Source organism: Hyposmocoma kahamanoa, unplaced genomic scaffold (genome assembly GCF_003589595.1).
Source record: "Hyposmocoma kahamanoa isolate Upper Pololo Valley unplaced genomic scaffold, ASM358959v1 157, whole genome shotgun sequence".
Taxonomy (NCBI): Eukaryota; Metazoa; Arthropoda; class Insecta; order Lepidoptera; family Cosmopterigidae; genus Hyposmocoma; species Hyposmocoma kahamanoa.
The window spans coordinates 66613-81600 of record NW_020653561.1 but is presented as its reverse complement, the minus strand read 5'-3'; the positions used below and the strand labels follow the sequence as shown (position 1 = coordinate 81600).

The window sequence follows — 14988 nt, the reverse complement described above, 5'->3', positions numbered from 1 at the left end:
TCCCTGCCATTAGGGTCGTATTTCCAGTGCTTGTGTTGCCAGTGCAATCCTGACTCGAGCATTGAATAGAGTTCTAGAATACGCCTCACAGGGTCGTATTCTAGAACTCTATTCAATGCTCAAGTCAGGATTTGAGTATGGTTTAAAGCACTCGAAATCATACTCAAGTCCCTGCCATTTGGTCGAATTTCCAGTGCTTGTGTTGCCAGTGCAATCCTGACTTGAGCATTGAATAGAGTTCTAGCATACGACCCTCAGTCTCCACATTCCAGGGTTGAAAGCCATCAATCAGTACGTAATAAAAAATGACAACCGGCTATTTTTTATTATTAAATTGGGCTTGAAATAAAAATGTGAAATAACCGACCAGACTTTGGGAAAAACACTGCATGGTGTTGGATTTTTATTGTAAGCGTATGTTTAAGCACTTCACATCTTGAGCTGTAGGGCTAGGACAACAGGGTTCAAGTTGCGTGAGAGGGACACAAAGCGCGATATACTGCTATTCTCCCATAGAGATCCCGCGCTGTATATCGCATTCGCGCAAGTAGCGCCATGTCGTGCCAACCCTATTGGTAGCTCCAGTCGATGTCGTTCTATCAACTAATATTCATTCATTTGTAAAACAAACGCCCTCGCTAGACTATATTACTAACATCATGAACAACAAGGTGAAGGGTCACAGTTCTTAGAAAATTAACACGCAAACGAAACTTATCTCAGAATTTTCCTTACATTTGGTAGTAAGTAAATTCTATGTATATCTACACTTTTTATTTTCGATATCAGTTGCTAAAATATGAATATTGCCATTTGTTTTTGCTCAGGCTCATAGAGTTAGTTAATGTATGTTCATGTATAATCAAACGGTGGTATTATCTATTCTTCCAGGTTAGTTTTCTCTACCTAATTTCGGTGGCATTTTTTATAATTTACGCATTTCAGTTTACTACACTCGAATATTAAATTATATTTCGTGGTAATATTCTAGAATATTTAAATAATAAAAATTGTCTCTGCAATTAGACAGACAAAACTAACACCTGAAAATTACCCGTAAAAAACCAATTATTCCCAACAAAATATGATAATTATATGGACGTCGGGTCCGCGCTAAAAAGTGTCCGCACTTGTAAGGCGCTAAAATCGTATACAGAGCGCCAAACTCCGTTTTAGTCTTCATTTGTTCGACTGACAGCGCGATACTGCGATGACATTACAATTTAAATTTGGAATAGGTTGACTTGGGACATTTTTTTCGTGGTTTTTGTATTAGACCCGTCGTCCATATATATATAGTAAATACACTCAACTGTGACCATGAGACCTGTAAAAAGCCCGAAACGTTGGTTTAGGTAGGTGTAGATTCGAAAAAATTGTTCCATATCCAATGTTTGCACAGCAATGAACATATAGATAGATGAGAGACCAGTTCAAGCAAATCTATTTTTACTGGTAATTTAAAATGAGCAAGTTACTATTGCTGTATAAATAATTCCTAAACATCAAAAATATCTTCTCATGCTCTAAAAGCATAATACGTCATTATAAGCCTTACGTAGCGGGCGTAAAATACATCATTATTTAAATCTCTAAGGCGTAAAGTGCATCATTTAATGGCTAGAGAGTAAAGTGCATCATTTAATCCCTAGGTAATAAAAAGTGTCTATAGTTGTTTAATTTACTTTGAGTTTACCTAGACCGTAGTTTCCCACAGCGGTCCCTACCCACCCAGTGCCAGGGCGGTAGTGGCTTCGGAAGCAATTGGGGGGCGTTGATGCTGTCCAGGGGGTCCTACTGCATTTGAAAAGAAATCTGAATTATCTGCATCTATAATTTTTTTCCTTGTAAGCGTAAAAACAGTGATTTTTGTGTTATGTTGATATAAAAAATACGTGTTTTCAATTATTTTTTGTGGTTGTGGGCGGTTGATTGAAATTTTTTTGTCCTGCCAAAGTGTGCGGTGATCCAAAAATTTGGGAACTTATGACCTAGAAAAACTCAAACAGCCAGTACTTGTTCTAGTTTGGGCCAAAAAAACTACTATTTTCTCTTTTTTTTTAGTTATAAAAAACTCTTTGTTTTGAGTTCCGTTGAATTTTGTAATTAGATCAAATTGAAAATGAGGCATTTTATTAACTCATTCTTCCGACTCTTCCTAAAAACTCACTTTTAGATCATCACCATCGGCAATCCATGGTCGCTCCGAAGGATGAAAAGCGTGTAGCGGTGCTGGTACCGCTTGGAATTTTCTGTGGGATTGTAACGTAGCTTCCGCAGCCTCCATATAAATAATGGAGGCCTCCATACTCTCACAACAGATTTTTGGTAAATGGTAAACGGTTCAAAAAATTAAAGAGAAGACGTGTTCGCTGCCGCGATCGAGCAGGGAAAGACAATGGAACGAAACAAAATCAGAATGGCGAGGCAATGGAATTAAAGAATGATTCAAAATTTAAAAACGAGTGGCCAGGAACCGGAAAAAAGGTGATAAAAAGGTGGGATGACGATGTAAGGAGGTCATAAAGTCACAAGCACTCTTCTTAGGGGCGATTACGGGCCAAAGTCTCTCTATTCTCTATTCTCAATATTCGTTTTCCAAAGGATTTTTCTTCGACATAAAGATTTCATAATGATATTTTCCGGCACCGTTAGCGAGAGGTATTGATTTTTTTTATGATACCACTATCGTGTCAAACCAAAACACAGTAAGTCAGCACAGTGTTTTGTAATTTTCTTACAACAAGCATCTTTAGGGAGTTATCAATGCAAAACAAATGTAGATATTCGTTTTTAATATAGAAAAAAAATATTTTGCACAGTGAAGTTATAATAGATTTCTTTAGTATCTTATGTACAAAGTAATTCAAATGCATTTTTTATTAAACTAAAACATTAGAAAAAATCGAAAAATTATTGCAATCAGTTTCCCCAATGCTGTTTTTGATATTACAATGTATTGGTTTGACACGGTAGACCAAGCGATGGGACTAACAAGTCGTGCGCCTGTGACACACCTGTCCATAACAGTTGCATTCCTGCTCAGCGCTTTAAATCGCAAACGCATTAGGAGCGCTGCCATTTCGCCGTCACCCTGAGTAATAACCTGTCCAGTTCTGCAATTTCACCAGCACCCTTGCCCTTCAAAACCGGAACGCAGTTATGCTAACATTACTGCTTGGCGGCAGAAATAGGTAAGGTGGTAGTACTTCCCTGGGCGAACTCATTAGCAAAGGAGCTCTACTGCTCATAATAATTCACAAACGTACCTAACAATTAAAGTCATAGGGACTTGCCGTCACACGGATTCGAATCGTCGACCTCTCGGCTTAGACTACCACCGCATTCTTAGATTGTAAAAGAAAAATATCTTTTATAGTAATTTCAAAAGCTGTAAGTACTCACCACAGTAGCGTACGCTTCCGTCCTCAACATCTGAGCTTCACAAAACTTAAAACACACAGAAATTGTTAACACCAGAGTTATTTTAACCGCACCCATTTTGAACTATTCTTATAAATTACTAAATTACACTGGCAAGTTAAAATATCTTATTCTTAAATAGATTTTATAAATAATATTTTAAAAATTAAATTTCGAAGGATTGTTTTTCTTTTTCTAAGTTCATGAAAACTGTTTCAAATAATTTAAGAATAAATTTATAAAAATGTTTAAATTTGGAATAATAGAACGTTCCAATTTGAAACGTCGCGTTCTACTACGACTCGTCATACAGAATGCCCGATCCGCGTTGTCCTGCGGACAGTTTTATCGCGGTGCGTGAAGACGCACGCGCACCGCGTACACACGCAGATTTTTAATCGCCATATAATATTGTAATGGCACTTTGTTATCTCCTTCATCACATGTAACACCACTTACCGGCTTTGTACTTATGCGTAATAAAGCAAATGAAGTGCTGAATATTTAAATATACGTACGCAAGCACGATTTTTTATATTGTTATGTTCGAATCACTAAATAAAAGAAAATATACAATGTTACTATTATTTTAAGGTTTTTTGTAGCGGACTGTATCAATGAGTTCAGGTGGGTGCTAACAAAGAGTGAGCAAGATCAAAGAAAACGTACCTACAGTTTATTAATTTACTACAAAAACGCGTACAGCTGTCAACGATTTTCGTCGAAGAGTATGAAAAATATGTTTTAGAGATTGTCACGGAGGAGTGGCATAAATGTTCTCAAAATTGGTTCATTCGTTACTAACGTTATTAACGCTAACGGAGAATATTTGGAGAAACGATAAATTCATTTCTGACCATTTATAGTATTTTTTTCTCTCTTCATTCCGGATGCTTGTAGTGCGCCTCACGTATCTTTCAGTCTCTGCCCTGAAAAGTTGTCATTTTACAGATATGGCCTTATTAAATAATAAAATAATTGTAACTGTCTTTTCTTTTATAAAAAAAAACCTCGAAAATACGTGGAATTACATCTATTTGTCATATCTTGTTGCAATCGGTTGCCGGATAGTGCGCGAAACCGGAATCATCCCCTAGTTTGCCACACTAGGAAGTGGAATATTTTTTTCAAATTTAAATGTTGGATCCCACTTACAGTGATTTTTTTTTGTATAATTTCGAGGTAAGTTTGTGTTTTTTTTTATCGTGAAATCCTGTTTTCACCCCGTGCAGTAATCGGTGTATATCCCCAATTGTACTATATATTTTTTCCTAAGTGTTTGTTTGATTCAACACTTTCATTGTTATGCGGAAAAAGAAAAAGCCATTTGAGGTTGTATAGACTTTTAAGGTTTCACATATAAGTTCCTAAAAGTGACTTTTTAATTACTATCCAAATACGCGTTTTTTGTTTCGGTTCCGGTCGATATTTGCGCACGCAGTGGCAGTTATTTTTTTAATTTTGTTCATTACTTGAAACATAATTTAATTATCGAGTTAGTCGAGTGAGTGCGGTCTCTCTTATATTGGACAAACAAAGCGAAGTATTTGTACCCGCGTCAAAGAACATATAGCTGATGTCAAACACCGTCGCGTAAACAAGTCTGCAGTCTGCGAGCATGTCATGGATAAACCTACACATTCAATGAAGTTTGACAAACCCCAGGTCCTTGCAAAAGAAGTCCGTTATCTGCCCAGGATGCTGCGAGAGGCCATTGAAATTAAAAAACATCCTAATTTCAACAAGGAAGATGGTTTCTCCGTACCACCAGTTTGGGATCCAGTATTGCCTCTAATGAAAAATCCCAAACAGCCATAAGACTGCAGTACTTATTAATATGTTTTAGTTTATTCTAATTTCTATTAATAATTAATAATAAATTAAACTTAATAAAAATTCATTCAATAAAATAATTTGTAAAACTTAATATTATAACTTAATATTATTACAATTTACGCTACATTAAGTAGCGTAAATTGGAATGTTTTCTTTGTAAAATTAAAAATTAGGTATTTAATTAATAACTATTGTAACTATAGTGACAAAATATGGTGGTTTGCATTAATATTAGACATAACTGGTTGAAGACTGTACCACCTCAGTCAACCGTGACCATGGGACCTGTAAAGGGCCCGTAACGTCGGTTTGTTTGAAAAAAACAAATATACGCGATTTAAATCCGGGTAAAAATAGTTTCATTTCCTACATAATTTAATTATTAAACGAAACATTTCCCACAAAGAAGTGAAAATAATGAAATTATTAGTTTGGCCCTTATATGTACTTAGGACCCATCGATATAGAGTACGCAGTGTAGTTCCTTGTAGAGAAGAGTGGTTATTCCGGCTACCTGCGTTGTTAATCGTATTAACATTGATTTTGTAATAATCACATAGTACGGTAAATACATTGACCTACCAAGGTAAGTACTTAACATTTAAGTGCAATTAAATAACATTTTGCTGACGAATATAGGTATTTATAATAAGAAATTCCCGAAAAATCTTGAAATTATCATTTTAGTGGCAGTAGAGCTCCTTGTGAAAGAATTCGTCCAGGGAAGTACTGCCACCTTACCTATTTCTGCCGCCAAACAGTAACGTCAGCATTACTGACTGCATTACGGTTTTCAAAGGTAAGGATGTTAGTGAAACTTCAGGCCTTTGCAATGCAGCTTTGAGTGAGACTGCAATTTGTTCGTCCCGACACTTCGTATCATAAAAAACCCCCAACCAATTCAGAAAAATTGGTTTCCCAAATGGTTCCCATCGAGAGTTGCTCGGAGTCTCCTTATCCAGCGCCCACAGTGCAAACTGCTGGTCCACGGAGTTCGTTAAGAAGAGAATTTACTTGAAAATTCAATTCCATATATGATTCTATTGCTGTACGTAATATTATTGGCTTTTATATTTCACGAATCCAGAAGGCAGCAGCTGATGCTTAATCCAACAGCGTAATGGCGATTAAAATTCTATTATGGAACGAATTTGTGACCGTATCAGTTCTTGCAGTGAATCGTAATGTTGATCATTATCAACGTCATTACGTGTTTTGTCGGAAAATTACATATTTTAATTAATACTTGACTGGTCCGCTCATTTAGCGAATTTCGTTCGCTCGTTAAATAGATAACTACTATGAGACTCAGACAAATTAACTTAAGTTGTGGCCTACCCTTAGAGTAACAGAGAAGGCTCGATCCACATGAGAAGATAGGGCTGTAACAAAATAATACAACGATATAAAAAAGATATAGACAATATAAAACACTCCCTACTAACACTAAACAATCGAAAGTCCGGACTCTTATCCCAAGAGGGTCTATATGCGTACATACATATATCTAATTGTTTAAAAAGTGGAAATTAATCACGTTTTCTCGCTTCGAGAATTTTGATGAAAGGTATGACCATCGAGTATACAACCAGAAATAGAGACGAAAAAAAAAACGAAAGACGGAACACAACAGGCAAATGGGCCTTATATCACTTTTAAATACCAACTCTCGTTTGCGCTGAAATCATAAATTAGAAAGCTGAAATAGTACAGCTGTTCTGTTCGATGGTGTGAGGGAAACAGCAAAACATCTGATTACAAAACAAACGGAATCACATTTCATCGGTAATTAAATATGTAATTTTTCAATTTTCGTCGAAAGTGAAACAATTGACGACATCCGTCAATTGTTTCGAATTCGGGCTGGCCAATCGGAGCGCAGTTGTCACAGTAATGATTTGGCAGAGTAGTTTTCAAACGAATTAAATGGCATTTCGTCTCTATTTCTGATTATACGAGGTGTGATCAATAAATACGGTGAATAAATTTTTATACCGGCAATTGCTGATGCTACAGCCATATGTTGTAATTTGTCCAGTAGCGTGATCAACTGAGACAGGCAGCGACAAGTTGTAACACGTTCGAACTTGTCAGTCAGCTGCCAGAGCCGCTAGAGTGAATGGGCCAATGGCTTCCTTCTTCACCATGACAATGCGCCGTGTCACACCTCGCTTCTCATTCGTGAGTTTTTGGCAGAAAAAAATGTTCCTGTCTGTCCACATCCGCCATACTCACCGGATTTAGCACCGTGCGACTTCTGGCTCTTCCCAAAAATTAAAACTGTGCTTAAAGGAAAACGTTTTGATACCATTGCTGACATTGAGAGGGCCACGACCGAGCAGCTGAAAGCCCTTCCAAAAGATGCCTTCCAGAAATGCATCCAGTCATGGAGTCAACGTTGGAATAAGTGCATTGCAAGCCAAGGACAGTACTTTGAAGGGGATTAAATCAGATTCTATGTAAGCGTAATACTTTTTTTAATATAACATTATTCACCGTATTTATTGATCACACCTCGTATACACGATGGTGATGACGGAAGGGACTAACTTAAGAATAATTAACAAAAAGAAATTCGAGAACGATTCAAAATTTTAAAAGTGACCAGGAACGAGTAAAGAGGGTGATAAAAAGGTGGGATGACGATGAAGGAGGTCTCATCGTCACAAATTACGTCATTTAAGTCGATTTTTGCTTGACATTTTAGGAACCAGTCTGTGGTTCTTAATCATGAGCTTCTGCGGTGGTGACTCGACGAAAAATGCGCGCCAATGTCCTGACTATCCGTCCCAAACCGCATTGAGCCAGCATGGCGACTGTGACCTATACCCTCACTTGCGGGAACACCCACCAGTGAGACCGCCAAGCTCTAATGTGGGCATTAGTGCGTTCCGGTTTTGAATGGTAGGGGTGCTGATGCAATTACAAGCACGTGGGACTTGTCATGGGCGCAGTGGCAGTCCGGTCTATGCGGTCCGAAGCTCTATACAATACAATACAATACAATATGCTTTATTTTCTCTCATTAAGGTTGTAGTTACAGTGTATGAATTCATTAAAAATACAATTATTAATTACAAAAAATAAAAATAACAAATATCAAGTGCCTTAGTGAGAGCTGGAGTCTGTACTAGGTTGGGAACCTGTGTTACAGATCACCAGGCTCGCTCCCTCTAAGTGTAAGAAAACGTGACATAAACTTAATACAAAAAATACAAATAAATTACAAAATAAAGCATGGGCTGTCTAGTGCAAAAATGTATGTGTGTGCGTGTGTGCGTATGTGGGTGTGTGTGTATGTGTGTATGCGGGTGTGTGCGTGAGTGCGTGCGTGCGTGCGTACGTACATGTGTGTGTGTGTGTGTGAGTGTGTGTGTGTGTGTGTGTGTGAATGCTACCTATTTCAGTAAAGTAAGTATGTTTTCAGTCGACTCGTAGTCGAGAGTGGTCAGACAATAAGTAATAACTTTTTTACATTCCGCTCTGCACAATGGGTGAATATTAAGGATTTTTTTAATTTATTATATACATATCCTCCTAGAAAATAAAAATGACGTTGAGCTAAGCTAGTGGAAACACTAACTGAGGGACAGACAGTATGTTTACGACGTACGGAGTACAGTTTATTAGGGTCATAGGGGATAAGAGTGTGCGTGGTCAAAGCTATTTGTAGAACAAAAAGCTGTCGTACTGAGAGGACCTTACAGGTTTTATAAAGGTCAGTGGTCGGGAATCTGTAGGGGAGACACCAGCCTACCTTGAGTATCGCGCGTTGGGTGCGTTCCAGCTTAAGAAGATGCGACTTGGCGGAGCCACCCCATGCAGAGATGCAGTAGGACGTGAGTGATTGGCAGAGGGCTAAATACACAAGTCTTACAACTTTCACATCTGCGACGTGGCGAAGACGTTTAAAAATGAAAATCAATTTACGTAACCTCTGGGTCAGACCGTCAATATGATAGCGAAAGGAAAGTGTGCTATCCAGCTGGACACCCAGATACTTCAAACAGTGTGTACGGACTAAAGACGGACAGGAACAGGAATCATGTGAAAAGGATGGGCACGAGTGTGCAGTTATCGAGAATGCAGAGGAGGATGGTATACCACGACTTGTAAGAGAAAACGTGAGATACATGGTTTTTTCCACGTTGAGGGTGAGCAGGTTGTGAGAAAGCCATTTGGAAACAGAATTGAAACCCTCTTGCGCAAAGTCAAATGCGGACTCCCAGGAATCGCCATAGAAGATTAAGGCAGTGTCGTCGGCATACGTGAAGATGGAACTGTTGTTTAGCTGCATATTACAGAGGTCGTTGATATAGGCTAGGAACAGGGTGGGGCCGATTATACTTCCCTGGGGCACGCCGAACGTTATCGGTAGTTCAGTGCTGGTCCAATCCCCAATCCTCACACACTGCCGTCTACCTGTGAGATAACTAGTAAGAAGATCCAGCTGTAGACCTCGAAAACCAAGCCTTTCAAGTTTATTGATGAGTAAAGGAATCGAGATAGTGTCGAAAGCCCTGGCGAGGTCGAGGAAGACAGCAATCACCTTCTGCTTATCATCAAGTTTAGAAATAATTGTATTAGTAAGATCTGAGTGGCAATGCAACTGTTATGAACAGGTGTGTCGCTTATCACCAGGCCAACGACGTGTTCGTCCCGTTACTTGAAATTATAAATAAAAAATACAGTCTAGTCTCAATAAATAGAGCTAGCGAATATTTTTTTTATGATGCTCCTGATGGTAAACGACACGCCTGTCTCTAACAGTTGCAGTGCCATTCGGAGCTTTAAATCGCAAAGACCTGAGGTGCACTGCCTCTGCGCCCATCACCTTAAGACTTACAATGAAACAGGGGACTTGCTGGAAGTTGTTTCATAATTACAATTTGTTATTTTATATAGGTAACCATTAATTTATAACTACAACTATTTAATTTATTGTTAAATATAGAAAATCTATTTTAAAGCTGTAATATAAAGAAATTTGCACAAAATGATGCCTAAAATAGAGGTATACATTTACTTAATTTAGGTATCGGAATTAAATATTAGATACTAATATTAAAATGTATAGCTTTACTATAAAAAATGTAAAATCTAGATTCCCTTGTTAATACTTATTTGAATACTATAATAGCTTTATTTACGTTTGTTTTACTTACATTGTATTAGATTAAGTTATATTGAAATAAATTTATCTTATCTTACCTTGAAACATAAGTTGAAAAGACCCATGCGTCAGTAGTAACAGCACCCTTAAACCGGAACGCAGTTCACATTACAGCAGAAATAGGTAAGGTGGCAGTATTTCCCTGGACGAATTCTTTCACAAGGAGCTCTACAGCCACTAAAATGATAATTTCAAGATTTTTCGGGAATTTCTTATTATACGAGTAAATACCTATATCCGTTAGCAAAATGTTATTTCATTGCACTTAAAGGTTAAGTACTTACCTTGGTAGGTCATGTATTTACCGTACTATGTAATTATTACAAAATCAATCTTAATACTATTAACAACGCAGGTAGCCGGAATAACCACTCTTCTCTACAAGGAACTACACCGCGTAGCCTCTCACTGCTTTGTGGGAAATGTTTCATTTTATAATTAAATTGTTTCAAGCTATGAACAAAATTAAAAAAAATAACTGCCACTGCGTGCGCAACCGGAACCGGCAGAAAATGTCTGACGTCGTAAGATAGTTAGCGTAATTAGTATTTTCCCAAAAAAAAAACAGGTACAATGACTGTTGTATTACAGCGGCAAAAGTCTAATGAAAAGATGTGGAAGTGGTAACTATATCTTCAATATCTTCAGTCTAATCATCTCATGCTTTACTACTTAGTGAAAAAATACGCACTTGGGCGGCGTTGTTGTTCAAAACAAAAGGCAGGAGGTTCATCGAGGCTTTCTAATCTAGTCAAATCGTTAACGAGTGATATGCATCAAATTTTTTTTATACATATACAATAGATACACAATCTCTCCTAAAACTAAGCGACAATGTGACTTGCGCTGGTACTGATTTGTTTATAACTTTGAATGGCCCTAAGTATATATGTGATATGTGGAGAGTGTACTCCCTTGCTTCGCCTTTGTCTTCTGTATTTGATTGATATCAGTAGAGCTCCTTGTGAAAGAGCTCGTCATCGGAAGCACCTATTTCTGCTGCCAAGCAGTACCCAAAGTGGGCGTTATTGCGTTTAAGTTTTGAACTTTGGTCTAATGAAACTATAAGCATATGGAACTTTTCAACTTATGTCTCAGGGTGACTTGCGCTGTCGCGGTGTCACTCAGATGTTTGCGATTTAAAGCTCTGAGCGGCGCTCACGCTCTGACAGGCGTGTCGCTTACCACCAGGCGCATGAGTTGTCACTTAGTATTTAGTATATCACTACGTCAACAACTTTCATGTACTATGAAAAGTATTTAATTGTATATTTTACATATGTGGAAATAGCATCCAAATATAGAATAATTATGTACCTACTTTAGCGTCATTAGAAGTAGTATTGTAACTGTAGAAAAAAAAATGTGGCCTAGGTCACTATCAAAATCATTAGCAATGTGTCACCTGTGAATTTGTCAAACAAAAAAAATTGAAATCTTGGCGCTAACAAAAGAAAAATTCACCAAGACTTGTCTATGTATGGTTTTATTTTAAACCTTTGCCATTTCCGTAACGAAAAGAATTTAAAAAACAACAACCATATTAGAAAGGCTGGGCGTGTAAGCAAAACAGAAAAATAGGCATGTGGCCTACGAGACAATAGGATTAGGAACCTCTGCATTACCATTTACGTGCATAAGACACAATTTATCGTTATCATATATACATCAATTTCAGATTTCTTGCATTTGGCAATAGATCCCAAATCACGAGTACTCACTTTTTAATGCCGTCGCTCCGCGTTACCGAGGCATCCGATCCCATTTTGTAAAGAAACAAAGATATATATATATTCCAATGTCAATAATTTGTTCCGGATATGTTTTCAATGATTCCAAGGATCTACAGATTATTTACGCCTCTGTAATCTACAACTGTTAAAGTTATTACGGAAGGCGAATTTTTACGCTCCTTTTCATTGTTTCAGTTTAACCTTAACGTTTAAATAAATAGCTTTTCACTACACGCTAAGCGGGCACATCATAATTGTATTAATGTCAAAAAGAATACTTTGTCAATACATAATTCAAGGTCCAATAAAATTAACTGAAACTCTTTTAGTGTTCAGATTACGAAACTAAATGTTTACTAGAGGCTAAGAAAAGTGGTATTCGAAATTGTAAACCGAGTCGCTTCTTTGTGTGAACATGAGGAACAGCTGTTTTTTTTAATGAAACGTGTTCAATATTGTAGGTAGATAGGTGTTAATTCTTTTAATTATAATTTTTTTTAAATTTATATATTTCTATCTTGATTTTACCTGTGACCGCATATAGGTTCGTTTTTTTTTAAATTTCATAGCAGAATAGTTCTTGTCAAATAGTTCATCCAGGAAATTACTTTGGAATTATTGCGTTCCGGATTAGAAGGCTAAGGGTGTTGATGAAATTACAAGCACATGGGACTCAACTTATATCCAAGGGTGGCGGGCGTAGTGGCAATGCCCTTCAGATCTTTGTGTTTCAAAGATCTGAGCGACAGTGCTACTTTTGACCACCAGGCGCACGAACTGTTCGTCCCGTCATTTAGTGACGTAAAAAAGCCTTCTTGTATTTGGGTACAAAGGGTACACCAGCAAGTGCTGCATAGACTATATTGGACCACCACACTCGCATTGGATTAAACCACGATTAGACTTATGCCTGAACCCCCGTCTTAATAAAGCAATACTTTATCGATTAACAAACTACACACGTCCCGCAGGGAACGAGGCTTCCTTCACAGACCATATAAAGATCACGCCATCGTCTTTCGACCCGGGTTTGGTTACATTATGTACTTCCTGAGAACAAGAAAAAACTTGAGGCTCTCTACTAAAATTTGCCATCATTTGTTTAAGTTTCACCGATTTCAGATAATGTTACAGTTCTAGAATCTCTCACTAGATGTCACCAGCGGCGAAGAATGCCAAAAAATACCGTACACAGATCTTTAACAAAAACACATAGGAAAATTTCGACAACACGATAACTTAACTCGTAGCTCAGTTGGTAAGAGCAATACTACAGTGCGGTATGGTTGTGGGTTCAAATCCTATCGGGTCGAAGGAAATGGTTCTATGTGTTCCATCTTTGCATTAATAATCGTAATATCTATTACGTAAGTTATGACGATGAGGGCAGTGTACTTGCAATTTATTTCAATTAAGTATATCCGAAAAAACTGAAAACTATCATGAGTTTGAGTACTCAATACTTTTGGGCAAGGCGGTAACATTGGATCATCCTACAAATTTATCATATTGGAAATTAAAAATTATTTACCTTGATTTACCTCAACAGAACAATTTTTCCCTGTGAACAGGTCCCAGTGTTAAATAGAACGCACCACATCGCCGGGGATAGAGCAAATCCGCGTATGTAGTATTGGTAGACCACAATTTTACGCGAGAGATTTAACGTTGTTATTTATTTATTTTAATGGCTCCGACTTAAATTTTTGTACATTAGGTAAGCCGTAAATCACGCTAATTTAATTGCCACGACATTTACGCGGATTTGTTTTGACCACTAAATTACTGAAATGGAAACTCATAATCCAATGCAAGTTGTGCTTAATTGCAATGTCTCTGACGATATTTTGGTTTACTGCAAGAAAATGTAATTTTTGTCCACAGACTATAAAAGAAACTGCTATGTCGCCAACACCACCACCTCAAAATACAGACCCGGAGAGAACGGAACTGCTGGGATCACTTACTACGGAACAGCAGCAACGTACCAGCGCCAGAGTCATAAAAAAATTACGGCTGGAACCGTCAGTGTACAAAGATAAGGGAGTTGGGAAAAGACCTGAAGGGGAAGGTAATGAAAGACAAATAAAGTCGATTCCAGTTAAAAATAACTTTATTAATAATATAGGATGGTAGAGCTAGGACCTTGGAAAAAAATTAAATGAAGAAATTTATATTCAGTGTGATTTGACAGGTACAATATTGGGAAAATCCGAAACTGTAGTGGATACAGGATGTCTTAGGAACCATTAGGTTTTTTTTATGAAAACAAATTTGTCGTAGTCAATTTTTTGTATTTTTTTTTGTAGTACTGATCGAATCAATATCCTATAAGGATCACTTAATTGTATCGGAAGAAAAAATCTGGACAGCAGATGGTTGTTAAATTTAATAATGTTTCATACTGCCCCAGTTTAAAAAATCATGTTATAATAATATACGCAAATCCATAATTAATGTGCCTCTACATTCTTACCTAATGTTTTATAAGAAATGTTTGTGCCCGCAGATGTAGAATGTGAAACGCCAAGCAAGATAGACGAGAAAGACTTAAAATTCCCGACAGTGAAACAACGCATGCCCAAAGCGCTCTGGTCGACAGACGAAAAGAACCTCTTTTTCGAAGCATTGAACGAATACGGCAAAGATTTTGACGCTGTAACGGCTTATATATGCGCCAAGATGAAGAAGAAAGGAATGAACGACGCTAATCTGAAGACGAAAACTCAAGTCAGCCATTTTTATTACAGAACTTGGCATAAGTTGTCTAAACATGTGCAATTTGATGAAAGTAAGTACACTACTACTTAAAATTTAATGAAA

The 14988-nt window shown here is 37.4% G+C and overlaps 2 protein-coding genes across 3 annotated transcripts in view; one reads left to right on the top strand and one right to left on the bottom strand.

Moving 5' to 3' along the window:
• LOC113240568 (lipase 3-like) overlaps positions 1 to 3535 on the bottom strand; it is a 29110-nt gene extending 25575 nt beyond the window's left edge. The window contains exon 1 of the mRNA XM_026477902.1: positions 3406 to 3535. Within this exon, the coding sequence (XP_026333687.1) occupies positions 3406 to 3501 (96 nt within the window). The 5' untranslated portion in view covers positions 3502 to 3535. The remainder of the gene's footprint in view (positions 1 to 3405) is intronic.
• Positions 1 to 14988, top strand: part of LOC113240567 (protein cramped) — a 73209-nt gene that overhangs the window by 30823 nt on the left and 27398 nt on the right. For both annotated transcript variants that reach the window (XM_026477901.1, XM_026477900.1), the window contains exons 3-4: positions 14050 to 14236; positions 14675 to 14956. In XM_026477901.1, coding sequence (XP_026333686.1) covers positions 14050 to 14236; positions 14675 to 14956 — 469 coding nt within the window. The remainder of the gene's footprint in view (positions 1 to 14049; positions 14237 to 14674; positions 14957 to 14988) is intronic.